At 41.1% G+C, this 26,474-nt stretch overlaps 1 protein-coding gene across 1 annotated transcript; it reads left to right on the top strand.

Annotated features, from left to right (window-relative positions):
• Positions 1 to 10,803: 10,803 nt before the first annotated feature.
• Positions 10,804 to 26,455, top strand: LOC139372249 (zinc finger protein 420-like). Its single transcript, XM_071112017.1, has 6 exons — positions 10,804 to 11,066; positions 15,012 to 15,838; positions 19,739 to 19,803; positions 20,521 to 20,888; positions 23,008 to 23,256; positions 25,567 to 26,455. Exons 1-6 carry the CDS (start codon positions 10,874 to 10,876, stop codon positions 26,310 to 26,312), a joined length of 2,448 nt encoding a protein of 815 aa, XP_070968118.1. The 5' UTR covers positions 10,804 to 10,873; the 3' UTR covers positions 26,313 to 26,455.
• The last annotated feature ends 19 nt before the right edge of the window (positions 26,456 to 26,474 follow it).

Genomic DNA, 26,474 nt, shown 5'->3' on the forward strand with positions numbered 1-26,474 from the left:
GAGGAAAGTCTTAAGTTGTTCGATATCCACTTGTAGGCTACTTTTTCGTCTTACAGTGCATTTGGAAAGTATTCAGGCCACTTGACTTTTTCCACATTTTGTTACGTTACAGCCTTGTTCTAAAATGTATTACATTGTTTTCTTTCCCTCAATCTACACAGAATACCCTATAATGACAAAGCAAAAACAGGTTTTTAGAAGTTTTTGCAAATGTTAAAATATATTTATATCACATTTACGTAAGATTCAGACCCCGTTACTCAGTACTTTTGTTGAATCACCATTTGGTGGTGATTACAGTGTCAAGTCTTTTTGGGTATGATGCTACAAGCTTGGCACACCTGTATTTGGGGAGTTTCTCCCATTCTCCTATGCAGATGCTCTGTCAGGTTGGATGGGGAGCGTCGCTGCACAGCTATATTCAGGTCTCCGGAGATGTTCGATCGGGTTCAAGTCTGGGCTCTGGCTGGGCCACTCAAGGACATTGAGACTTGTCCTAAAGCCACTCCTGCGTTGTCTTGGCTGTGTGCTTAGGGTCGTTGTCCTGTTGGAAGGTGAACCTTCGTCCCAGTCTGAGGTTCTGAGTGCTCTGGAGCAGGTTTTCATCAAGGATCTCTCTGTACTTTGCTCCGTTCATCTTTCCCTCGATCCTGACTAGTGTCCCAGTCCATGCTGCTGAAAAACATCCCCACAGCATGATGCTGCCACCACCATGCTTCACCGTAGGGATGGTGCCAGGCCAGAGTTCAATCTTGGTTTAATCAGACCAGAGAATCTTGTTTCCTCATGGTCTGAGTCCTTTAGGTGCCTTTTGGCCAAGTCCAAGCGGGCTGTCATGTGTCTTTTTACTTAGGAGTGTCTTCGGTTTGGCCACTCTACCATAAAAGCCTGATTGGTGGAGTGCTGCAGAGATGGTGGTCCTTCTGGAAGGTTCTCCCATCTCCACAGACGAACTCTGTCAGTGACCATCGGGTTCTTGGTCACCTCCCTGACCAAGGCCCTTTTCCCCTGATTGCTCAGTTTGGCCGGGTGGCCAGCTCTAGGAAGAGTATTGGTCGTTCCAAACTCCAACTATTCAGAGGAGATTGTGTGAATCAGGCCTTCATGGTTGAATTGCTGCAACAAAACCACTACTAAAGGACACCAATAAGAAGAAGAAGATACTTGCTTGGGCCAAGAAACATGAGCAATGGACATTAGACTGTTGAAAATGTCCTTTGGTCTGATGAGTGCAAATTTTAGATTTTTGGTTCCAACCGCTGTGTCTTTGTGAGACGCAGAGTAGGTGAACGGATGATCTCTGCATGTATGGTTCTCACTGTGGAGCATGGAGGAGGTGGGGTGGGGTTGCTTTGCTGGTGGCACTGTCTGTGATGTATTTAGAATTTAAGGCACACTTAACCAGCATGGCTACCACAGCATTCTGCAGCGATACACCATCCCATCTGGTTTGTGCTTCGTGGGACTATCATTTGTTTTTCAACAGGACAATTACCCAACACAGCCCTTACCACAGCCTGGAGATATTTGACCAAGAAGGAGAGTGATGAAGTGCTGCATCAGATGACCTGGCCTCCACAATCACCTGACATCAACCCAATTGATATGGTTTTGGATGAGTTGGACTGCAGAGTGAAGGAAAAGCAGCCAACAAGTGCTCAGCATATGTGGGGCCTCCTTCAAGACTGTTGGAAAAGCATTCTAGGTGAAGCTGGTAGAGAATGCCAAGAGTGTGCAAAGCTGTCATGAAGGCAAATGGTGGCTACTTTGAAGAATATATTTTGATTTGTTTAACACCTTTTTTGGTTACTACATGATTCCATATGTGTTTAGTTATGTCTTCACTATTTATTATACAATGTAGAAAATAGTAAAAAATAAAAGACAACCCTTCAATGAGTAGGTGTCCAAACTTGACCGGTCCCATATGCAAATAAGGTCCATATATTTTTTATTTTTAATAAATTTGTAAAAAGGTCTAAACCTGTTGTCGCTTTGTCATTATGGGTTATTGTGTGTAGATTGATAATTGTATCCATTTTGGAATACGGCTGTAACATAACAAAATGTGGAAAAGAGGAAGGGGGCTGAATACTTTCCGAATGCACTGTATTATATCGAGCCACTAGGTGACCCTGCAACGGTATAGTAGCCTACATAATTGGACAAACTCTGTAAACCATAGCCTAGCTTACCTCATTGCCAACTTGGTTTTCGAAGTGTGTGGCACTTTCCCTCTGGACTGTCTGGAGAGCACTGAAGGTGACGCAGTCCAGGAGAGACCGACGGATCAGAGCCAAGTTTCCCAGTTGCGGTGTAACTTAAAGGGGCAATCAGCAGTTACTACATACATTTTGTACTTAGAAATATGTTAATTCTTGAAAAATGTAACTTAAATGCATCATGAGCTTAGTTCAACTGTCGTTCTCCACCAGAACCCAACATTTACTCCAACGTTTAGCCTTTTTTTTTCACAAAACATTTTTATATCATGGATGGTCAGGCCTTGCATCCGTAGCTCTATGAATTTGAGAGTGGTATAATTTATCCAGACCCATCCCTGAGCGTTACACCAAACCAGGGGTGGGTAGGGCCCGCTTTATTATTGTTTCTATTGCTGATTGCCGCTTTAAGTGTTACGATGGTCGTAACAAATGCGTCGTTATTTACGATCCAACTTTGTAAGTGTTTACCAAACAAGCAGATAGAGTGACAGCTAAAAGCGTCGTTGGGGGAATGTTCGGTTTTTCACGTGACTCCGTTGGGGGATCTGTCCATTTTCCTGCTGCTGAAATTGATGCCGCTTGCGTCATAAGCAACGACAACTAGTAACCCACATTTCATGTGAAACATAGGCTAGGCCTATACATTTCGCAGACTTTTTTTGAATGAAAATAAATAACACTATAATCTACAAGTCATTTTGATTGATTTCCTGATTTGAACCCCGGTGGTCTTATTTCTTCCACAGTGCTCTAGCACACTGCACCACAATGTTTTGACTTCTGTGCTATGTCCTGATCAGTTGTAGTTTTTTACTGTAAAATGTATTTATTTTTTCCTGTTTTGTATATGTTTCCATGTCTGGATATTTTAGGTACTACGGATGGAAATGAACTATTCGCTAAATCTGGTGCGACATGTTTGGTGCTCTGAGACAGCCTATGCTTTTGTTGTGCATTGTCCCTGCCAAACAAACGTAATAAAAATAAATATCTGTCTGTTTCCTTTTAGCCCACACATATGTACAGTAACTAACCCTCTACTGCACACATTTTGGTTTTGCCCTTATGTTCTGATGACGTGTCCATCCCCAAGGAGCTGGAGAGAACTCCCCACTACGTAAAAACCCCATGCTGTTCGATTGCAGTGGGTTGGTTGGCTGAATGAGGGGACACAAGGTCGAGCAGCCTGAGTATCTCCTCTCTTGTATTTCTAATCCATCATTGTGTGTGTGCAACGGGCTCGGGTTGTTGAGAATATGCGCATTACACCAACCGCCTGCGCAGCCGCGGGTTATGTTGGAGAGCAACAATCTGCTGAATAGCAGCAAAATATATGCTGTATTATTGTTATTTCGCTGAAGCCTGACAATGACTTGGTGTTTATAGTGTTCCAGGTGTTTCCAATTTGTACCAGTTAAGATTCAGCTTGGGATAAAACTGATCTTGACAAAATGTTACAAATACATATTTCAAATATTACATTAGATATTTTTTACATTACCCAAATTAAACATTTGTCATCGTATGATCATCCCCATTTACACAAAACTCGTATAAATAGGTTTTGGAATTATGTCTTGTGAGTTAAGGAAGAAAATTAGCCCAACGGTGCACTTTGGCTGCTCTATATGTGTCTGGATCACTCGTAGATGTGCAAGGGTTTCAGAGCCACGTTACTAACGAAGGCTCTGGGAAACACCTCGGCTACTAAATATACATCGTAAGATGGTTCTAACGCTATACAAAGGCTCTGGGAAAACGATGCCCCGAGCTCCGTTTGCCAAAAGCAGCTTAAAGCTATATTCATCAAGATGATTTTGGGAACTGGGCCCCGGTCTTTTACCCACCGTTGCGCGTCAGAGTTTGAAAATACGTGTCATATGCTATAGGTCCGTGGACAGAGCTCTTAAAACAAATATATCATACCTTATTATTTATGTAACTTATAGGCTCATCACAAATGGCCAGATCCTGACATAGGCAAGACTAAACTAACTATTCTCCATAGGTCATGACCACTGTATAGCATTGGTCATGACGCGCGAATTTCAACGGGCTGACTGCCCATGTGGTCATGTTGTCTAAACTCGTAGGCACTGAAGCTTGTGGTGATCAGTGGCATGTTATAGAGCCTATACACAATTATGTAGGCTACAGGTTAGTCGTTAAGGTTGTAAAAGTTTTGGAAGTTCAAGTGACTGTCTCACTGACCTAGGCCAATTTGGACTCAGGACTGGTCACATGACCCACTACGTTGAGTGTCAATCGTCAAATCATTAGAAGAGAAACTGTTTTGTTTTTTACAAATAAATAATTGTTTGTTTATTCGATTACATATGCAGATTAAACACATGAAGACGCATTTATATTTTCTGTGTTGTCTGGAAGCCACGGCTATTAATTGACCAAAACAAACATACAGTGCACGGATTGAACCAGAACCGATATGTAAAAACAACATTTGAATAATCAAATAATTATTCCGTTTCTCGTTATTTTATATTTACTTTAGACAATAAAAACAATCCGTTTGTTTGATTTTAGATTTAAATCAAATAAAGGAAGAACGACCCTTTACTATTTTTTATCCTTTCATCTAAACAGGAAATATTTTGCCCAAAAAGTACACCGACCCTGTGTCCAACTTTCATCACTTAAACGCTCCAGTCAGATTTAAGCTATGTGTGCAAAATTGATTTATTTGCAATCATAGCAATCAAACGAGTTAAAACGACATGTATTGATGGAAAATGATCTGGCGAGTTTAATAACGGCGAATTAAGCGTTCTCATTCCTATATTGCATCACGTTAGCTCACACGAATGATTATTTTGATGAAACCGAATTTGGCTTCTTACGTCGATTTTCCTTAATTCTCTCGATAATGTTATAGAGAAAGGATAAATGTGTCAACTCCTCTCTTGCTGCGCAAAACATTTTTGGGGATGGTTTTTAGGCCTTGTCCGTGTGTTTCGAGTGGTCATTGATCTGGAAATGTTATCTCAACCTGGCAACACTAGAAAGAAGTAAACAACAATTATGCAGTATGCAAAGGTTGTGGAGTAGACGCCAGCCTAGGCTAATCAGACAGAGTTTTCAACCAACATTTATTTGATAAAACGAACAGCTAGACTTTCATAACCATCGCCAATACGTCCAAACTACAGTTGTTTAATGTGTTCGTCACCGAGCGCTTGCCGGGAGCTGCTGTGAGATATTCGTGGCCGTGGAGAAGATTATAGCAGCGTATCAGCAAGACATCTGCCGTTCAACAGAGGAGATCGAGCGCCTACGGAGGCTGTTGGACATGGTTTTCCAACCAGAGATTAAGTGACATGGAGCAGGTTTGTAGCGAGCTACAGTTGTTATCACGAAGATATTTGATTTGTAGATTAACGTTACAAAACTTGAGAATTAATGTGGCAGTTTGTAATATGCGCACTCTGAACGCAACATTGCTTTCTTGAATTCAGGGTAGAACGACTGCCCCCTCCCATGGAAGCCACGAAGTTCGAGTCCGTTTCCCTGTGCTTGACATACGCAGTCTCAGCCAGGATAGCATGAAGTAAAAAGACTGCACCGTTTTCCACCTGCATCTCCATCCCGAATCTCCCCATTGCCCCCCAGCAACATTAGCCTACATTTAGGCCATTGCTTATAGGTGTATGTCACACTATGTTGAGGTAAAGATCGGAGTATAATGCTGTATAGATGTCAACCCCAACACATGTTCATGACATCGTCATCAATCAACTGCATTACAGTTAAAAACTACTGACTACCACCACCTATTTCTATATGCTAACTATGCTACCAGTTTATACGAATGGGAGTTATCATTTAGCAGTCACTTTTTCCCGAACCTGAAAAGTGACAACTGCTACATTTTATGCAGTGAAAACACCCAAATATATCAAAATCTGATTTTAGTAACCACATTGTGGGCCTGTTACAATACATCAATCATGATGGATTTGACAAATATCCACTCTGTTAGATCAGATTTGTTGAATGTACGCCAATCCAGCGTCCTATCCCCCATGGTCTGCTACCATTGACCTCTTTACCACATCTATCCCAATGACATATATACACTGCTCAAAAAATAAAGGGAACACTAAAATAACACATCCTAGATCTGAATGAATGAAATATTCTTATTAAATACTTTTTTCTGTACATAGTTGAATGTGCTGACAACAAAATCACACAAAAATTATCAATGGAAATCAAATTTATCAACCCATGGAGGTCTAGGTTTGGAGTCACACTCAAAATTAAAGTGGAAAACCACACTACAGGCTGATCCAACGTTGATGTAATGTCCTTAAAACAAGTCAAAATGAGGCTCAGTAGTGTGTGTGACCTCCACGTGCCTGTATGACCTCCCTACAACGCATGGGCATGCTCCTGATGAGGTGGCGAATGGTCTCCTGAGGGATCTCCCAGACCTGGACTAAAGCATCCGCCAACTCCTGGACAGTCTGTGGTGGATGGAGCGAGACATGATGTCCCAGATGTGTTCAATAGGATTCAGGTCTGGGGAACGGGCGGGCCAGTCCATAGCATCAATGCCTTCCTCTTGCAGGAACTGCTGACACACTCCAGCCACATGAGGTCTAGCATTGTCTTGCATTAGGAGGAACCCAGGGCCAACCGCACCAGCATATGGTCTCACAAGGGGTCTGAGGATCTCATCTCTGTACCTAATGGCAGTCAGGCTACCTCTGGCGAGCACATGGAGGGCTGTGCGGCCCCCCAAAGAAATGCCACCCCACACCATGACTGACCCACCGCCAAACCGGTCATGCTGGAAGATGTTGCAGGCAGCAGAACGTTCTCCACGGCGTCTCCAGACTCTGTCACGTCTGTCACATGTGCTCAGTGTGAACCTGCTTTCATCTGTGAAGAGCACAGGGCGCCAGTGGCGAATTTGCCAATCTTGGTGTTCTCTGGCAAATGCCAAACATCCTGCACGGTGTTGGGCTGTAAGCACAACCCCCACCTGTGGATGTCGGGCCCTCATACCACCCTCATGGAGTCTGTTTCTGACCGTTTGAGCAGACACATGCACATGGACACAATCCTGTCTCGGTGCTCTACAGACAATTCCTGTGACCTCATGGCTTGGTTTTTTTCTCTGACATGCACTGTCAACTGTGGGACCTTATGTAGACAGGTGTGTGCCTTTCCAAATCATGTCCAATCAATTGAATTTACCACCAATCAAGTTGAAGAAACATCTCAAGGATGATCAATAAAAAAAGGATGCACCTGAGCTCAATTTCGAGTCTCATAGCAAATTATCTGAATACTTTTATTTTTAATACATTTGCTAAAATTTCAAAAAAACAGTTTTTGCTTTTTCATTATGGGGTATTGTGTGTAGATTGACGAGGAAAACAATTTAACAGAACCTGATGGAGAGGGCTTCAGAGTACCACAACCAACCTGTGATCAGCCCCTCTCAGTTCATCCAGACTACTCTGCTGCAGTAGAGAATCTATATCAGTGTAGACAATGTGGCAAAAACTTTACACGTAAGGGAAACTTAACCTTGCATTTAAAAATACACACAGGAGAGAAACCTCATCTGTGCAAACAGTGGCAAAAGCTTCATCCAGGAGGATGATTTGAACAGACATACAAGGGTACACACAGGAGAGAAACCTTATCTGTGCAAACAATGATGTGGCAAAAGCTTCATCCAGAAGCACGACTTGACCATCCATACAAGGATACACACAGGAGAGAATCCCTATCAGTGCAAACAATGTGGCAAAATGTTTAACCAGAAGGGACACTTGACCATTATTTCAAGGATACATACAGGGGAGAGACCATATCAGTGCAAAAACTGTGGCAAAGCCTTCAACCAGAAGATAGAATTGACATTGCATATGAGAGCTCATACAGGAGAGAGACCATATATCTGTCCTGTATGCAAGAAAGGTTACATCACATTAAGCTATTTAAGACGTCTTAAGCTATTTAAGAAATCTTACCAGTGCAAAGAATGTTACAAATGCTTTGGTTATAAACATCGTCTAACATCACATATGAACACTCATACTAAAGGGCATAAATTATATTACTGCACTGAGTGCAATAGTAGCCTGAAATGAAAATAACAAATTAACATTTTGTCATTGTGAATTTCTTAATACGTCCAACTTCTGAATAATTATGTTCTGTTTTCTGGCAATTGACAACAGAACAAACTGAGTAATGTGTGTTGAGGGGAAATCACCAGTCAGTATCAGATTGGTAAACTGAATCTAGCGCTCAGTTTCACGGACCTACCCTCCAGGACACTGCTGGCTTCAGGAAGTCCTCACCACTGTATCTAGCACAGAGCACACACTTGGATTTCCAAACAACAGGAGTTCCTATTCAATTGTTTAACAATGACATTTAGGATATCTTCTATCTGTACTGATGGCTGCATGTTAGCATATTGAAGTAGCCCATCACATCTGTATTGACTCAATACAGCAAATAAACTTTGTTTTAATAAAGCTGTTTTTTTCAATGGATGTCATAGTGAAACCCTATTTTTCTCTGTTGAACATGATTTCTGTGCTGGTTCATATCAGGAAGGTTTAATACATCCTCAATTCCCTGCTTCTTACCCCAACCCTATCCTGAACCATTAGGCAGATGGGAAACTATCTGAGCCCATATTCATAAAGGCTCAGATAAGTGCTGATCTAGGGTCAGATCACCACTGTAATTTAAAATGCAAAACAGATCCTAGATCAGCACTCCTACTCTAAGACACTCTGTGAATAGAACCCTGTGTTACTGGTTTGGGTCAACATTCACCTCCTCACAGTTGGTGTCTCCTGGGACATGATGATTTAAAGGTGCACCACAGACAGTACAGTATGAAGATGGGCATAAACTGCCCAAATAGAAATCCCTGATCACACTTCTAGGCGACGTTGGCTAGCTAAGCTCATGTGCAGAAACACGTCATCGGGTTGTATCGTGCTGAATTACACGTGCTGGCCGTCAAATAAAGGCACTCCTTCCATATAAAGTTGTTTTTGATGAAAATGAAAACGTGTCAGTTTGTCACAAGGAGAAACACTTTAGGTGACAGACAGTGACACATTCAATACTGCCTTGTACACTCTTGCCTGCATCTAGCTTATCTAAGGTGTAATTATTAGTCCAACAGTTGCAAACGAGAGTTTCTATTGGACAAATTCAGGTATGTTTATTCCTGTTTCATTCCATCTGCATCCGTTTTTCCATCTGCAAACGTTTTTCAACAGAATCGTCAGAATGAATACACCCCTGGTCATGCTGAAACACAGTTCACTTTCATAGCAGCCACATTATATACCTTCTCGCATCTATGCGCTCTCCTTCTCTCACCTTTTCCCTTCGCTTGTGGATTTCAATGCACAACACATCCGCTGTATGTGACCAGGTGAAAAAACCTCTCCAAGCCAAACCATATCATAACCCACTACACACAGCCTACATCGTTGTCACCATATTAGCTAAAGTAACGTCATAGTCAATGTAGCTAATAGAAATAACAGGTTAGTAAACTCGCTTCAATCATGCAGTAATGTTGCAGTGTACAGTCAGTAAACAGTTTAGCACTTACACCGGTAGGGCCCAGTGGTAATAAATGAGTAAAACCAAAAGCTTACCTTGACTTGGAAGAGCTCCAGTGTTGTGTTGGATAGTCATAGCCAGCTAGCTAACATAACATCCCTCTGTTTGAGTAGGCTAAACTAGCTTGCTGCATTTTCTAGCTAAGCAAGTGAAACAAAGGAAATGACAGTCTCCCTCTTGCTTCTCCTTCATTTTGGAAGAAATTAAATTGTTAAAAACTGTTCAACTATTGTCTTTCTCTCTCTTTGACTGAACTACTCACCACATATTATGCACTGCAGTGCTAGCTAGCTGTAGCTTATACTTTCAGTACTAGATTAATTATCTGGACAACATGTCAGTTCATCCTGCAAGAGCTCTGATAGGTTGGTGGACGTCCTCCGGAAGTTGTCATAATTACTGTATAAGTCTATGGAAGGGGGTGAGAACCATGAGCTTCCTCGGTTTTGTATTGAAGTCAATGTACCCAGAGGAGGACGGGAGCTAGCTGTCCTCTGGCTACACCATGGTGATACCCTACAGAGTGCTGTTGAGGCTACTGTAGACCTTCAATGCAAAAGTGTCTTTTAATACATTATTTGGTGATGTGAAAAGAATGTTTTACTATTTAAATTTGTATAAAATTCACTGAGGATGATGGTCCTCCCCTTCCTCCTCTGAGGAGCCTCCATTGGTCCATTGTTGTCCAAAGGTTGCTACCACCTGCTAAACTAGGTGTCCCGTCCTTCCAGGTTGTTGGCCTGAGGTAGGACTACATAGGTTTAAATAGTGGAATAGGGTGGTGGGGTTGTAATGAGTGTAGGGTTAGATGGTGCCGTATTTTACTTTTTTCATGTAAAGTATAAAGGATTTATACCCCAGTCTAGTTGGTGGCGGTAATGCAACATTTATTGGATGCCAACCGCCGTTAAACATCGAAGAAGAAGAAGACGAAGAACGCTAAGCAGAATCAGAGAGAGGTTTCAACCAACATTTATTTGATAAAGCGAAAAGCTACTTTCATAACCATTACTAATATGTCAAAACTACAAATGTTGAATGTGTTTGTCACCGAGCGTTTGTCGGCGGCTGCTGTGGAGATATTCGGAGCCGTGGAGAAGACCGTAGCAGAGTATCAGGAAGAAATCTGCCGTTCAGCGGAGGAGAACGAGCGTTTACGCAGGCTGTTGGATTTGGTTAGCAAACCAGAGATAAAGTTACACAGAGCAGGTTCGTACAACATTCTGTTGTTGTAACGAGATTTGACTAATAGACTAGATTCATGTTTATTTGCGAATTTTTTATTTAATCATGGAGTCATTCGTGTGCAGGGTTGCCAGGTCTAGCTAACATTTATAGACAATGACTACTCAAAACCTGCCACAAGGCCTGAAAACTAGCCCCAATTGGGAGGGGGGGGGGGTAGCAGTAAAAAAGGATTTGCCACGTTTATCCAATAAACCCCTTTTCCATAGCGTTATCGAGCGAATTAAGAAGGAATGTTCACGTCACGACATAAGAATCAAAATTCGTTTTCCATGAAAATAATCATTATTCTGAGCTAACGTGATGTAATCGAGGAATTTTAACATGTCGCAAGAGGAAAGATACATCGCCCTTATTAAACTCGCCAGATCATTTTCCATCAACGGATGTCGATTTAACTCGTTTGACTGCTATGATTGTAAATCAATCCCATTTGCGCATGTGTATAACTTTAGATAAATCCGACAGAAGAGTTTGAGTGATGAAAGTTGGACAGAGGATCACAATCTCTGCTGCAAGACACACTTGGACGAACTTCAGGCTATTTTCTAGCAGTTGTGTCCTTACGTGCCAGCAGGGTTGGGTAGGTTACTTTCTAAATGTAATCCATTAGTTACTAGTTACCTTTCCAAAATGTAATCAGTAATTTACCTTTTGGATTACCCAAACTCAGTAAGGCAATATGATTTCATTCCGTCATGTTCCCCTTAAGAGGCATTGTAAGAAGACAAAAATGTATGTTTACTTTATTTAACCTTTATTTAACTGTTGAGCCACATCTATTGCAGGATAAAACAATGTTAAAGTTTACATAGCTGGCCATATATGGATGTTACATTTTACTTTATGGGTTGGTTATGTCGGCTTCTTCTAACCATTCACTTTCTACTACATATAAAAATACGATTTAATTATGTCTTTACATTAAAAACCAAAGTCTTTCAGAATTCCAGTCATTCCAATAAATGCTATACACCTTGATCTTCAAGAATAGGACTTGGAAATATGGAAGGATATATTAGCCAAATTGTTTTACCTGAGTTTGACCCCAAAATTAAGGATTTATTAGCCAGCACTGTAATGAGTGTTTATGATTTTGTTGTCATAGAGGACTGATTGGGCTCATTGTGGGAAAATAAATGCAGCGCTCTTGGAATGGCATGCTTTGAGCACTAAAGAAAAAATCTATTTGCATGTGAAAAATGAATGCCATATGCTGCATTTGCTATAGGCCTATTGTTTACCTTTTTGTTGGTGACACTTTGATATCTTGATAATATGCAGCTATTTAAAGGACAAATCCACAGATGAAACAATAACAAAACGGTCGCCCCACCTCTGTTTTGGTAAAAAGCCGAGGGATGGGCCTGGAGAAATGTAACCACTCTCAGATTAATAGACAGCTATGGATGAAAGGACTGACCATCCATGATATAAAAAATATTGTTTTAACCATGTTAAGAGGCTTTACAGTGTTTGTTTACATTTACAATATTTTAGAAACATTGGAGTAAAACAAGTTTATATTCTGGGTTCTCATGGAATGTGACAGTTGAACTAAGCTCATGAGGTATTTATAAGTTATATTCTTCAAGAATCAATTGATCTATATATAGTATATTCAGGACCAGTCAAAAAAATTGGACACACCTACTCATTCAGGGGTTTTTATTTTTACTATTTTCTATGTTGTAGAATAATAGTGAAGACATCAAAACTATGAAATAACATATGGAATCATGTAGTAACCAAAAAAGTGTTAAACAAATGAAAATATATTTTTATATTTTAGATTCTTCAAAGTAGCCACCTTTTGCCTTGATGACAGCTTTGCATACGCTTAGCATTCTCTCAACCAGCTTCACCTGGAATGCTTTTCCAACAGTCTTGAAGGAGTTCCCACATATACTAAGCACTTGTTGGCTGCCTTTCCTTCACTCTGTGGTCCAACTCATCCCAAACCATCTCAATTGGGTTGAGGTCTGGTGATTGTGGAGGCCAGGTCATCTGATGCATCTGATGGTTACAACATGATTCCATGTGGGTTATTTGATAGTTTTGATGTCTTCACTATAATTCTACAATTTGGAAAATAGTAAAAATAAAGAAAAACCCTGGAATGAGGAGGTGTGTCCAAACTTTTGACTGGTACTGTATATATAATTTATAAATCAAAAAATGGAAGTAGCAACTACAGATTGCCACTTTTGTCTATCAAAAGTGTGCAAGTTTGAGCATGTGTCCAGCAGGCCTGTGGATTATTTTATTTTTTATCAGCATGAATTTGACTGAGCAGTAAAAGCCCCACTTTTATTCCATAGGCTGGGATCCGCACTATGCAGCTGTTGCAAGAGCACATTTTTCACTGGCTGTCCACTGGTTTCAAAAACAATGATTGATAGGCAGCTTAAATTGATTGAATTCAACCATTATTGGGTTCAAATACACATTTAGAGCTGTGAAAAGCCATCCACAACAACCACGATCCATAAGGCGCAGATATATAAAATTTGAGAGCAGCAGTGTGATTAACATCATTGAGCTAGCAATAATAAGTGATATCTGTATGCAGTAGACTACACCACTGCTGTCATCCCAACCCCTTGTGCCAGACTACAAACCATTATAAAAGGCCTATTTGCGATATTGGATTGTCATTTCAATAGGCATAGGCTACTGACTAACATCTGGGCAGAAGTTGCTTCACCGTGCATCTGTATCACATGTCGCTGGCGGTAGCTACCTGGTTAATTTGTTACAGCCCACTTGATTATATTTAAAGTAGGACAGCAACCTGCACGATAAATAATGTGTAATTTTGGTAGTAACCATCTGGATGTCACCATGATGGAGTCTACTGCTCAACAGTGAGAGTTTGCACCGCAACCCGGCAACAACAGAACGGGGCACAGTCTGTCCTTCAATCTTGATTGCCGAGCACTGCTGTCCTGCAGTAGGGAGAGGGAGGTAGCTAGATAGTCTAGCCAATATCAGGCCAGAGTGACAGCTAAAGCACATTTATTGTAGTGATTTTCACCGAAAATGTACAACTGTGGTAACGTCTACATTAAAAAAAAATCAACAATGGAATGAAGTCCGAACTTCGGCAAACAAGTTTACAAATCTCGACAGGTTACGTGGGTACAGTAAGTGACCCGTTACAAAATAGAACTAGCTAGCTGATTAGGACGACTGACTGAACCGAATCCGTTCATCCCTACTCAACTCTCTGCACGACAAACGTCATCAATTTTGGGCACCAGGCTTGTCCGTATAGCCTCTCCCATGCTAAAGAGCTTCGTCTCTTCGTCGGTCGTCACTAGATACCACAGCCACAGTCATAAATCTCTCCTATTTCTAAAATGTCTCTTCATAAAATGTGATTTTAAACTTAACCACACTGCTAACTTTATGCCTAATCTTAAGAAAGGTTAACTAAAAAAATATATAAAAAAGCACATTTTAGCCAATAAAGACTGTGGCTGTGGAAACCCTTACATTCTGGCTATCCTCGAACGAAACTCTGCTTCCAAACAACATTTCTGAAAATGTATTAAAGCTGGAATATGTCATTTTTTGGCCAACTGACCAAATTCACATATAAATGTAGTTATAGATCTGTCATTCTCATTGAAAGCAAGTCTAAGAAGTGATCTGTTCTATTTGTGCTATGCACATTATCTGCTTCCCATTCTTAAGTTTAGTTTCAAACAACTGAAAATACAATATTTTTGGTTATGGAAAATATATTTCACAGCAGTTTAGATGGTACAATGATTCGCTACACTATACTTGCTTGTTTTGTCATTTAAACTGAAATAAGGAAAACTATTAGAATTTTAGCAACCAAGAAATGACTGATCAATTTCTGCATAGTGCACCTGTTTAAGATATATTGTTTCCCTCCAGACTTCCAGGTACTGACTCCTGCCATTCACCCTGAGCAGCAGAACTGTAAGCAGGAGTGGAGCCCCAGTCTGGGGCAAGAGGACCCAGAACCCACACAGATTAAAGAGGAAGAACAGGAGCTCAGACTCAGTCAGGAGGACTCACCTCAGCCCTCACATCTTTACCAAAACCAAACTGTGGATGACGGAGAGAGGAGTATTCTACCTATCATCATAACTGAAGAGATCAAAACAGAACCTGATGGAGAGGGCTACAGAGTAGCAGAACCAACCAGTGATCAGCCCCTTTCAGTTCATCCAGACTGCTCTGCTGCAGTGGAGAAACCATATCGGTGTCAACAATGTGACAAAAGCTTCACACGTAAGGGACACTTGACCATCCATTCAAAGATACACACAGGAGAGAAATCTTATCTGTGCAAACAATGTGACAAAAGCTTCATCCAGAAAGGCGACTTGGACAGACATACAAGGGTACACACAGGAGATAATCCATACCAGTGCAAACAATGTGGCAAAATGTTTAACCAGAAAGGAAGCTTGACCATCCATTCAAGGATACATACAGGGGAGAAACCTTATCAGTGCAAAGACTGTGACAAATCCTTCAACCAGAAGATGGAATTGATATTGCATATGAGAGTTCACACAGGGGAGAGACCATATAATTGTCCTGTATGCAAGAAAAGTTACATGGCATTAAGCTATTTAAGACTTCATCAGCGTGTTCACACAGGGGAGAAACCTTACCAGTGCAAAGAATGTGGCAAATGCTTTGGTTATAAAGGAAGCTTGAAGTCTCATATGAGCACTCACACAAAAGCTTCAGCCTGAAGTGAGAACAACAAATGATTACTCACATGAATTTCTTGTTACATCCAACTTGTAAATAATTTGTTATGTTCTATTGTCTGGCATTTGACAACAAAACAAATGTAGTTATGTGAGAGGAGTGATAAAACATCAGTCAGTATCAGATTCGTAAGCTCATTTTTGCTCTCACTTTTTTTGGATACCTACTGGCTAGGACAATGAGGGAATTTGACAATGCTGGCCCGGCTGAAACGTGATTGCATCCTTTTTTAAACCAGGCTGCCTCACGGGCATGAGCCACTCCTCCCTCACCACTTTTGCCTGGTCACATGACAGGCCATAATCCGGTGCACCGCGGTTCAGCCTAATCAAACTCTTGCACTGCTAGCTTCAGGAAGTCGTCACAGCTGTGTCTAACAGAGCACACACTTGGATTCCTAAACAACAGGAGTTCATATTCAATTGTTTAACAATGACATACAGGATATTTGGGCCACTATCTTCTATCTGTACTTTTGTCTGCATGTTAGAATATTGAAGTAGCCTATTATGTCTTTTGACTATATAATGCAGCAAATATTTTGTATGTTTAATTATTTTTTTTTGTGTGTGTGTGGGGGGGGGGGGGGGGGGTAGATCTGCTTTAATATTGCAGACAGACTGTGGCTTTCAATGTAATTGTCTGCATAATTTCCAATCCCCCATAAATGTTTTTGTGTGTGTGTTTATAAATATATTTTTTAAATATATTACATTTTATTATTTTCCTCTAACCCTACCATCCCTGCCCTAATTGTAGTAAACTAATGAACAACAACACTTAGGCTTCTACTTCCATCTTATATATACACTATATACATTTTATGGACACAGTATATTTTACAATAGTTATCTTCTGTTTGTTTTTAGTCCCTTCCTTCAGCTACCCTCAACCCCTCCCATATATCTCTGAACACCATCCAATGTTGATTTCTATTTGCCATATGTTTTCCAACTGTGCTGTTTCACATACGTTTTACGGACACTTTTTAGTCCTGCCCTTCAGCTCCACTCAACCCCTCCAATCTATCTCTGAACATCATCCAGTTTTGATTTATATTTGCCAGACCAAAGGACAGATTTCCACCTGTTTAATGTCCATTGCTCGTGTTACTTGGTCCAAGCAAGTCTCTTCTTCTTATTGGTGTCCTTTAGTAGTGGTTTCTTTGCAGAAATTCGACCATGAAAGCCTGATTCACGCATTCTCTGAACAGTTGATGTTGAGATGTGTCTGTTGCTTGAACTCTGAAGCATTTATTTGGGCTGCAATTTCTGAGGCTGGTAACTCTAATGAACTTATCCTCCGCAGCAGAGGTAACTCTGGGTCTTCCTTTCCTGTGGTGGTCCTCATGAGAGCCAGTTTCATCATAGCGCTTGATGGTTTTTGCGACTGCACTTGAAACTTTAAAAGTTCTTGACTTTTCCGCATTGACTGACCTTCATGTCTTAAAGTAATGATGGACTGTCGTTTCTCTTTGCTTATTTGAGCTGTTCTTGCCATAATATGGATTTGGTATTTTACCAAATAGGGTTATCTTCTGTATACCACCCCTACCTTGTCACAACACAACTGATTGTCTCAAACGCATTAAGAAGGAAGGAAATTCCACAAATTAACTAGGCACACCTGTTCATTGAAATGCATTCCAGGTGACTCCCTCATGAAGCTGGTTGAGAGAATACCAAGAGTGTGGAGGGATGTCATCAAGGCAAAGGATGGCTACTTTGAAGAATCTCAAATATATTTTGATTTGTTTAACACTTTTTTGGTTACTACATGATTCCATATGTGTTATTTAATAGTTTGTCTTCACTATTATTCTACAATGTAGAAAATAATAAAAAGGTGTGTCCAAATGTTTGACTGGTACTGTATATAACATTCTATTGGTTGCAAGAATTTTGTATAATTAAAAATGAAAAACACTTTTGAATCCGCCGTCATTTAGTGTATCTGTTCATGTGCCATGTAATCAGTACATCAAAAATATCTTCCCAACTATTTTGCAATCTATATGGCACAGCTGTCAATTTTTTTGTCCTTAACTGAAACTGGTATACTTTATCACAATTATGGTCTTTAATGCAGGGCCGACAGACAAGTTCCTTTCTTCCTCCCCCTTCCACTTGCCTCTTCCATTTTTGCACTAATGCTACATTTAGTTGGTTGTAATTTTGGGTAGAGCAGACATTTCCATATATTTGTGTTGGCTGCATGTGTGACAACTCCACCAGTCCTGTCTATGATATAATTACAGTTGTAATTTAAAAAAATCAAAAATCATGTTTTTTTTTAACCAATTAGTATATTTGAGTTGAACCATTATTTATTGTAATATTTGTTCTGTTTTTTTCTGGTGGATTAAACTGAAATTGCAACCAACTTTCTACAGCTTGTTTTAAAAATAGAGATATTTTGGAGATTTAATTTTTAAATAACCGAAAGTGAGAGGTTGAAATCTGAATAAAGGGGAAAAGGCCATTCTTGAACATGGGGTGAGACATGCTTACTAATCTGCTAGAGAACCAGTACAGATTTAAGTATAACTTTGTATGAAGCCTTTTAGTGAGAGGTCTCATATGCTTTAATATTTAATCATTTCTGCCCACCGAGTTCATATTCATTATATAAATAGGCCCGTTTAATTTTGTCTGGTTTATCGTTCCAAATCAAATTGAATATTTTTTGCTCATATAATTTAAACAAGTCACTAGGTGACTTGGCCATACGTAAACTGGGACATTAATTAACTAAAGAGTTAATCACGGGACTTTTCCACAAATAGACAGGTATTTTCCTTTCCATGGTTGCAGGATCTTGTCTATTTTTACTAACTTTCTATTAAAATGTATTGTAGTGAGAATTTCTTTCTTTCGGGATATGAAAACAGAGTATGCTCTCCAACCCTAACCACTCAGACTTTACCCAAATGGTCATGCACCATTGCAATCGTCGCTCTCTCTATCCCACTACGCTCTCCTCTTCTATCCTATCATCTCTCCCTTCTGCTAAATCCTTCTCCCTACTCCCTCCTGATTCTGCCTCGTCGACCCCACTCTCCTCCCTTTCCGCATCCTATGACTCACACTGTCCCCTTTCCTCCTGGTCGTGTCGGCCCTGCCCTCCTGCTCCGTGGCCAGCTTAGCAAAATTGTAGGAAAACTAAACTTCCGGAGGACCTACCTTCTCTTCCTCTGTATTCACTGCTAAAGCCACATTCTACCACTAAATTTTAAGCTTCTGCCTCTAACCCTCGGAAACTATTTTTCACCTTCTCCTCCCTTCCTCCCTCCCTCCCTCTCTACGGACGACTTTGTCAGCCACTTTGGAAAAAAAGGTTGACGACATCCGCTACTCATTCACTCAGGCTATTGGTCTCACTCACACATAACTGCCCTATGCCTTGACCTCTTTCTCCCCTCTCTCTCCAGATGACATCCTGCGACTTGTGAGGTCTGGCCGCCTGAATCTGCCCACTCTACCCCATCTTCAGACCATCTCTGGAGACCTCCCATTCCTCACTTCCCTCATCAACTCATCCCTGACCACTGGCTGCGTCCCTTCTGACTGCAAAATGGCCTGAGTTGCTGACCTCCTCAAGAAACCAACACTCGACTCATCTGACGTCAAAAACTATAGACCTGTATCTCTTCTTTCTTTTCTTTCCATAACACTTGAGCGTGTGGTCTCTGATCAACTTTCTTGTTATCTCTCTCAGAATTCTCTTTTTGACCCTAACCAGTCAGGCTTCAAGACGGGTCACTTAACCGAGACTGCGCTTCTCTGTCATGGAGGCTCTCCGCACTGCCAAAGCTGACTTTCTCTCCACTGCCTTCGACACCGTGAACCATAAGATCCTCCTCCCCACCCTCTCAGGGCTGGGTGTCTCAGGCTTCGCACACCTTTGGATTGCATCCTACCTGGCAGGCCGCTCTTACCAGGTGACGTGGAGAGGATCTGTGTCTGCACTACGTACTCTCACTACTGGTGTCCACCAGGGCTCAGTTCTAGGCCCTCTCCTCTTCTCTCTATTGTCGTGGAAATTCTAACCAGAAAGGAAAACAGAGACTGTAGATTCCTCAAAACAACTTATGTTATTATAAGATTTGCAATAATGGAGCAGGTGCAACAGTCAAGACCCCAACAAACAACAGTTGGTTCTCAGCTTTTATAGGAAAATACAACCTCTTGTCTATGTGGCATTTTAGCAGGGGTGTGAGATCATGGTGGGAGCATAGTGTACAAACAAGTGATAATGGCAGTTTTGTTACTCCTTTCTGCAGATAAAATTGTCGCTGCTGCTCAAGCTAGCCTCTGTTCTCTTCATATTTCCACACAGCTGTGCCCTTGAAAGATAGGAAAAGAACAGGATGGACCAAAAAAACGGCTCACTCAGACGTCCCTTTTGTCTTTGGCCACGTGACTAAGTTACTCAGAAACAAGAGAGGAAAAACACTGGCTTCTTCTTACATGATATAAATGGACAGTGGAAATGTACAGGTTTAAGGAGTATACAAATGATGTGCATAACAGAGTTTGTAATTTTGTCACTCTACACCAAATCGCTCGGTCCCATCATATCCTCACATGGTCTCTCCTATCAAAGCTATGCGGCTGACACTCAACTACTTTTCTCCTTACCCCCTTCTGACACCCAGGTGGCGACACGCATCTCTGCGTGCCCGGCAGATATCTCAACATGGATGTCGGCCCACCACCTCAAACTCAACAAGACAGAACTGCTCTTCCTCCCGGAAGGCCTGCCCGCTCAAAGACCTCTCCATCACAGTTGACAACTCCACAATGTCGCCCTCCCAGAGTGTAAAGAACCTTGGCGTGACCCTGGACAACACCCTGCTGTTCTCTGCAAAGACCGAAGCAGTGACACTCTCCTGCAGGTTCATGCTCTTCAACATCTGTAGAATACGACCCTACCTCACACAGGAAGCAGTGCAGGTCCTAATCCAGGAACTCATCCTCTCCCGTATGGACTACTACGACTCGCTACTGACTGGGCTCCCCACTCGTGCCATTAAATCCCTGCAATTATCCAGAACGCTGCAGCCCGCCTGGTTTTCAACCTTCCCAAGTTCTCTCATGTCACCCCGCTCCTCCTCACACTCCACTGGATTCCAATCGAAGATCCCATCCACTACAAGACCATGGTGCTTACCTACGGAACAACAAGAGGAACTTCCCTTACCTACATTCAGGCCATGCTCAAACCCTACACCCCAACCAGAGCACTCTGTTCTGACACCTCAGGTCTCTTGGCCCTCCCACCCCTACCGGAGGGCAGCTCCCACTCAGCCCAAGTTCCTCTCTGTCCTGGCACCCCAATGGCTTCTCCCTGAAGCTAGGACAGCAGAGTCCCTGCCCATCTTCCAAAAACATCTGAAAACTTTCAAACAGTATCTTAAATAATCCTCCTCCTCACCTCAAGGTTTTTGGTGTCCATTATAGGAAAGCCCCACACAAACCTCCACCATATATTTTTTAACTAACCTGTTCTTGGCGATAATTTCTTAGTTCTCGATTCCATTTGTAGGTGGTTCTACAAAAACAAGAAAACTCAGAAAGATATTAAATCCATGTTTTGTACCCTGCTCCAGAGTTCCTCTGTGGAGATGGGAAAATCTTCAGGAAGAACAACCATCTCTGCCGCACTCCACCAATCATGCCTTTATGTAGCCGAACAGAAGCCACTCCTCTGTAAAAGGCACATGACAGCCCGCTTGGAGTTTGCCAAAAGGCACCTAAAGGACTCGGACCATGAGAAACAAGATTCTCTGGTCTGACGAAACCAATATTGAACTCTTTGGCCTGAATGCCAAGCGTCACGTCTGTAGGAAACCTGGCACCATCCCTAAGGTGAAGAATGGTGGTGACAGCATCATGCTGTGGGGATGTTTTTCAGCGATGATCTGCAAAGAAGAATTGGAGAAACTCCCTAAATACAGGTGTGCCAAGCTTTATACCCAAGATAACTCGGGGCTGTAATCGCTGCCAAAGGTGCTTCAGCAAAGTACTGAATAATGGGTCTGAATACTTATGTAAATGTGATATTTCAAAAATATTTACAAACCACCTGGGGGGGGGGGGGGGGGGGGGGAGAAACTATTTAATCAATTTTAGAATAAGGCTGTAACGTAACAAAATGTGGAACAAGTCAAGGGGTCTGAATACTTTCCGTATTCCGTACAAGTTTTGCTCAAAGCAGCCAACTAAAGTAATGTAGTCAACGTAAGTTCAATCACAAAGGCTGGTCTGAGTTCATTTCCTGTTTCATTCAGTAGTACAGCACAATTCACAGTTGCATTTCATCATGGGCACAGTGGGAATTTATATCTGTGATGTTTAAAGGACGTCTGCTGAGATGAAGGAATTATCTGGAACGCTCAACTAGATGATCAGGGCAGTCGAAATTACTATTTGCCAGAAGAGGTGAAGTATTGCATTGAGCTATACAACTACTTCTGATTCTAATTCTCAAGAGGAAAGTTAAAACCTTCAGCCATAAGCTAACTGAAGAGGACCAACAGTGATAGGGGGATTGTCTGAAAAGTACTGACATGCAGGGATATAACATAAGGATTTTGGGCACTGGCCAGCAGACCAAGATTTCTACATTCAGGTCCTAAATCTGTGGCATGCGATGTTTATAAAGAAACATTTTCAATAAAGAGGTCACAACATTCATTATGCTATTATATGCTAGTTTTTTTTTTACTTGTAAGGAGGGTAATGTGCATTGTACACGTAACTACAGTTGGTGGTTATCTATACTGAAAAAAATCTAAATGCAACATGTAAAGTGTTGGTCCCATGTTTCATGAGCTGAAATTAAAGATAATTGAAAGGTTATTTCCCTCAAATGTTGTGCACAAATTTGTTTACATCCCTGTTTGTGAGCATTTCTCCTTTCCCAAGATAATCCATCCAAAGAACTACAATTCCCTTTGTCCAGGTAATGGGTTGGATCCCATAACTGTTTTACCATTAAATGCTCCAAAACAGCAGGTGGCGCTAATGTAATGCAGTTTTTTTTTCTACTGACCAGCTTTTGTGAAAGGAGAACACTATCAATTGTTTGTTTTTTTAAATAGAAATTGTTCAAAGGTCACTAAACAGATTCTTATAAAAAGGCTTCAGCCAATATTCCTTTGATAAAACGAACAGCTACACTTTCATAACCATTTCCAATATGTCGAAACTACAGTTGAATGTTTTCGTCACCGAGCGTTTATCCGCGGCTGCTGTGGAGATATTCGGGGTCGTAGAGAAGATTATTACGGAGTATCAGGAAGAAATCTGCCGTTCAGCAGAGGAGATCGAGCGTCTACGGAGGCTGTTGGACATGGCTACCAAACCAGAGAGAATCTCACACGTAGCAGGTTTGTAGTGAAATACAGTTGTACGAGATTTGATTTGTAGACCAATAGACAAGATTAATGTGGCACGTTGTGATATGCCAAAGGGGAGGTGAAGGGTGTAGCTTCATCCCAATATGGCGACTGGATTAAGGGCGAGTATAATGAAGTGGGTACGTCAAAAGCGCTCTGCTATGGGTTAGACGGTTTTTATTGGTGTTTTTTCTTTGGGTTCTTACCATGCTGCTCAACTACTTTCCATAGAGCTACTGTACCGCAAGAGTTTGGATGTCTGTTTTCAAGCTAGAGGACGAGTCTGAGCATTGGTGGAAAAAAGTACTACATTGTCATGCATGAGTAAAAGTAAATATACCATAATAGAAAAGGACTCGGATAAGTGAAAATCCTAGTAAAATATAGTGAGTAAAAGTCAAAGTATTTGATTTTAAATATAGTAAACACTAGAACCGCTGGGCCTCGAGGGACCCCCCTTTATGCAAATGAGTCATTCTGACTGCAAAATTCTAACAGTGTAATTAATACATTTCATATGCTATCACTGAAATAATAATTTGATTGTGTTCATGATGGTGTTTGGTAACATTGGAAATTATGTGTTCCCTGATTCCAAGTAACAAAATAGCATTTTCATTAGTTGATGTAGGCTATATGTAAAAACACAAAATTAAATCAATGTTATTTGTGGAGTGCCTTTGTTACAACTATGAAACAGAAACTATATGGTATGCCTTGGAACATGGTAACAGCTTATTTATTTTTTACAAAATACTAGGGCTGAGTGATATGGACAAAATATCGTATCACAGTATTTTTCTAAATGTTGATAGTATGATGGTACTTTATGTTTTTGAATAATACAAGTTAGACATTTGCTTTATGAGTAGTGCTTGAACCTAGGGTGGCAACACATCCATTCTAAGTTACTTCAATGGGTCTTACTCATTCTAACTGTTCAATTAAACTTCAACTCAAAATGATTTCCTGCACTCATTTGAGATTATTTCCACTGTCACGAAGGGCTGCACGATATGGGCAAAAAAATCGAGGTAGCCTAGTGGTTCGAGCGTTGGACTAGTAACAAATGTTGCAAGATCGAATCCCAGAGTTGACAAAGTAAAAACATCTGTTGTTCTGCCCCTGAACAAGACAGTTAACCCACTGTTCCTAGGCCGTCATTGAAAATAAGAATTTGTTCTTAACTGACTTGCCTAGTTAAATAAATGCCAAATAAAAATAATAAACTTGCGATTTAGATCAACACTTTGGTGAACTGTTGGAATCAGGGAAAAATAATGATTATTCTAATTCTATAGCTAGAAGATAATAGTGGACACTTTGATTACAGTGTTGTTTGACAGGACACAAACACAAATACCAGGGAGGAGTTAGTGGCAGGGTAGGAACCAAAGTGATGGTCTGTGTTTCCTTGGGTACCCTATAATCTCTCTCTTAGCTACTTCATGTAGCTAACATATTTAAGCTTTGCCTATTCCTCTTTGATTTAGAAGATACTGTTGCACAAACAACATGCTGGTTTAGGCCTACACCATCACTGGTATCAGGCTGTATAGCTAGTTAAGTTTGCTCCGACTCAGTACATTTATTAGCTAACTAGCCAGATAACTAGCGATTGGCAGCTAACACAACTTAGCCACAACTTGCTAAGAAAAGACAAACTAGCAGTTTGTAGATGTAAGAAACACAAACTAATAGTGTAATTATAGAACGTTTGTGGATTTATATTAAGAAGAAAAGTTGAAACAGCATCGTAGTTATCAACAGTGTTGCATGTGCTGCATTGAACATGCAGACTGAATGCAAGTGTCCAGTGGTCGAGCAACAACAAATGCACTCCTTGAGGGAAAGGGGGTGGGGCTAGGTCTGTGTAGAAAGCGGCATGAGAGAGCGGTGACTGAAGTAGGGGAGTAAACTATAAAAGTGGACATTACACACAGCGTATCACATTTAACAAACCAAACATTCAAATGCCGTTATAGAAGGTAAAGTAAAAACCCAAACCGGTCTGTGCATCAGTACCGGTATATAGTAATATACGGTATACAGCCCAGCCCTACCACTGTCCGGTAAACAACTAACCAAAATCTAACACTGACCCTTACCGTAACCAAATTTGAACTAATTATGAAGTTAAATATATTTTTTGTAGGTCAGGAGTGTCAGTATAGCCTTTTCCGTGCTGTAGTGTAGACTAGTCAACAAAAATAGTTTTATTTGAGTGCAGAGAGGTCTTCCAAACAAAATGACAAGTATTGTATTAAGACAATATTGACTGAATGTTTTTTTTACCTCCAGACTTCCAGGTACTGTCTCCTGCCGTTCCCCCTGAGCAGCAGGAGTGGAGCCCCAGTCTGGGGCAGGAGGACCCAGAACCCACACAGATTAAAGAACAACAGGAGCTCAGACTCAGTCAGGAGGACTCACCTCAGCCCTCACATCTTTACCAAAACCAAACTGTGGATGATGGAGAGAGGAGCACTCTACCTATTATCATAACTGAAGAGATCAAAACAGAACCTGATGGAGAGGACTACAGAGTAGCAGAACCAACCAGTGATCAGCCCCTCTCAGTTCATCCAGACTACTCTGCTGCAGTGGAGAAACCATATCAGTGTAAACAATGTGGCAACAGCTTCACACGTAAGGGACACTTGACCATCCATTCAAGGACACACACAGGAGAGAACCCCTATCAGTGCAAACAATGTGGCAAAAGGTTTAACCAGAAGAGCAACTTGACCATCCATACAAGGGTACACACAGGAGATAATCCCTATCAGTGCAAACAATGTGGCAAAATGTTTAACCAGAAGGGACACTTGACCGTTCATTCAAGGATACATACAGGGGAGAGACCATATCAGTGTAAAGACTGTGACAAAGCCTTCAACCAGAAGATAGAATTGACATTGCATATGAGAGCTCATACAGGAGAGAGACCATATATCTGTCCTGTATGCAAGAAAGGTTACATCACATTAAGCTATTTAAGACGTCATCAGCGTGTTCACACAGGGGAGAAATCTTACCAGTGCAAATAATGTGACAAATTCTTTGGTTATAAAGGAAGCTTGAAGTCTCATATGAGCTCTCACACAAAAGCTTCAGCCTGAAGTGAGAACAACAAATGATTACTCACATGTGAATTTCTTGTTACATCCAACTTGTAAATAATTATTATATTTCCTGCCACTTGACAACAA

The sequence above is a fragment of the Oncorhynchus clarkii genome, chromosome 18, assembly GCF_045791955.1.
Source record: "Oncorhynchus clarkii lewisi isolate Uvic-CL-2024 chromosome 18, UVic_Ocla_1.0, whole genome shotgun sequence".
Taxonomy (NCBI): Eukaryota; Metazoa; Chordata; class Actinopteri; order Salmoniformes; family Salmonidae; genus Oncorhynchus; species Oncorhynchus clarkii.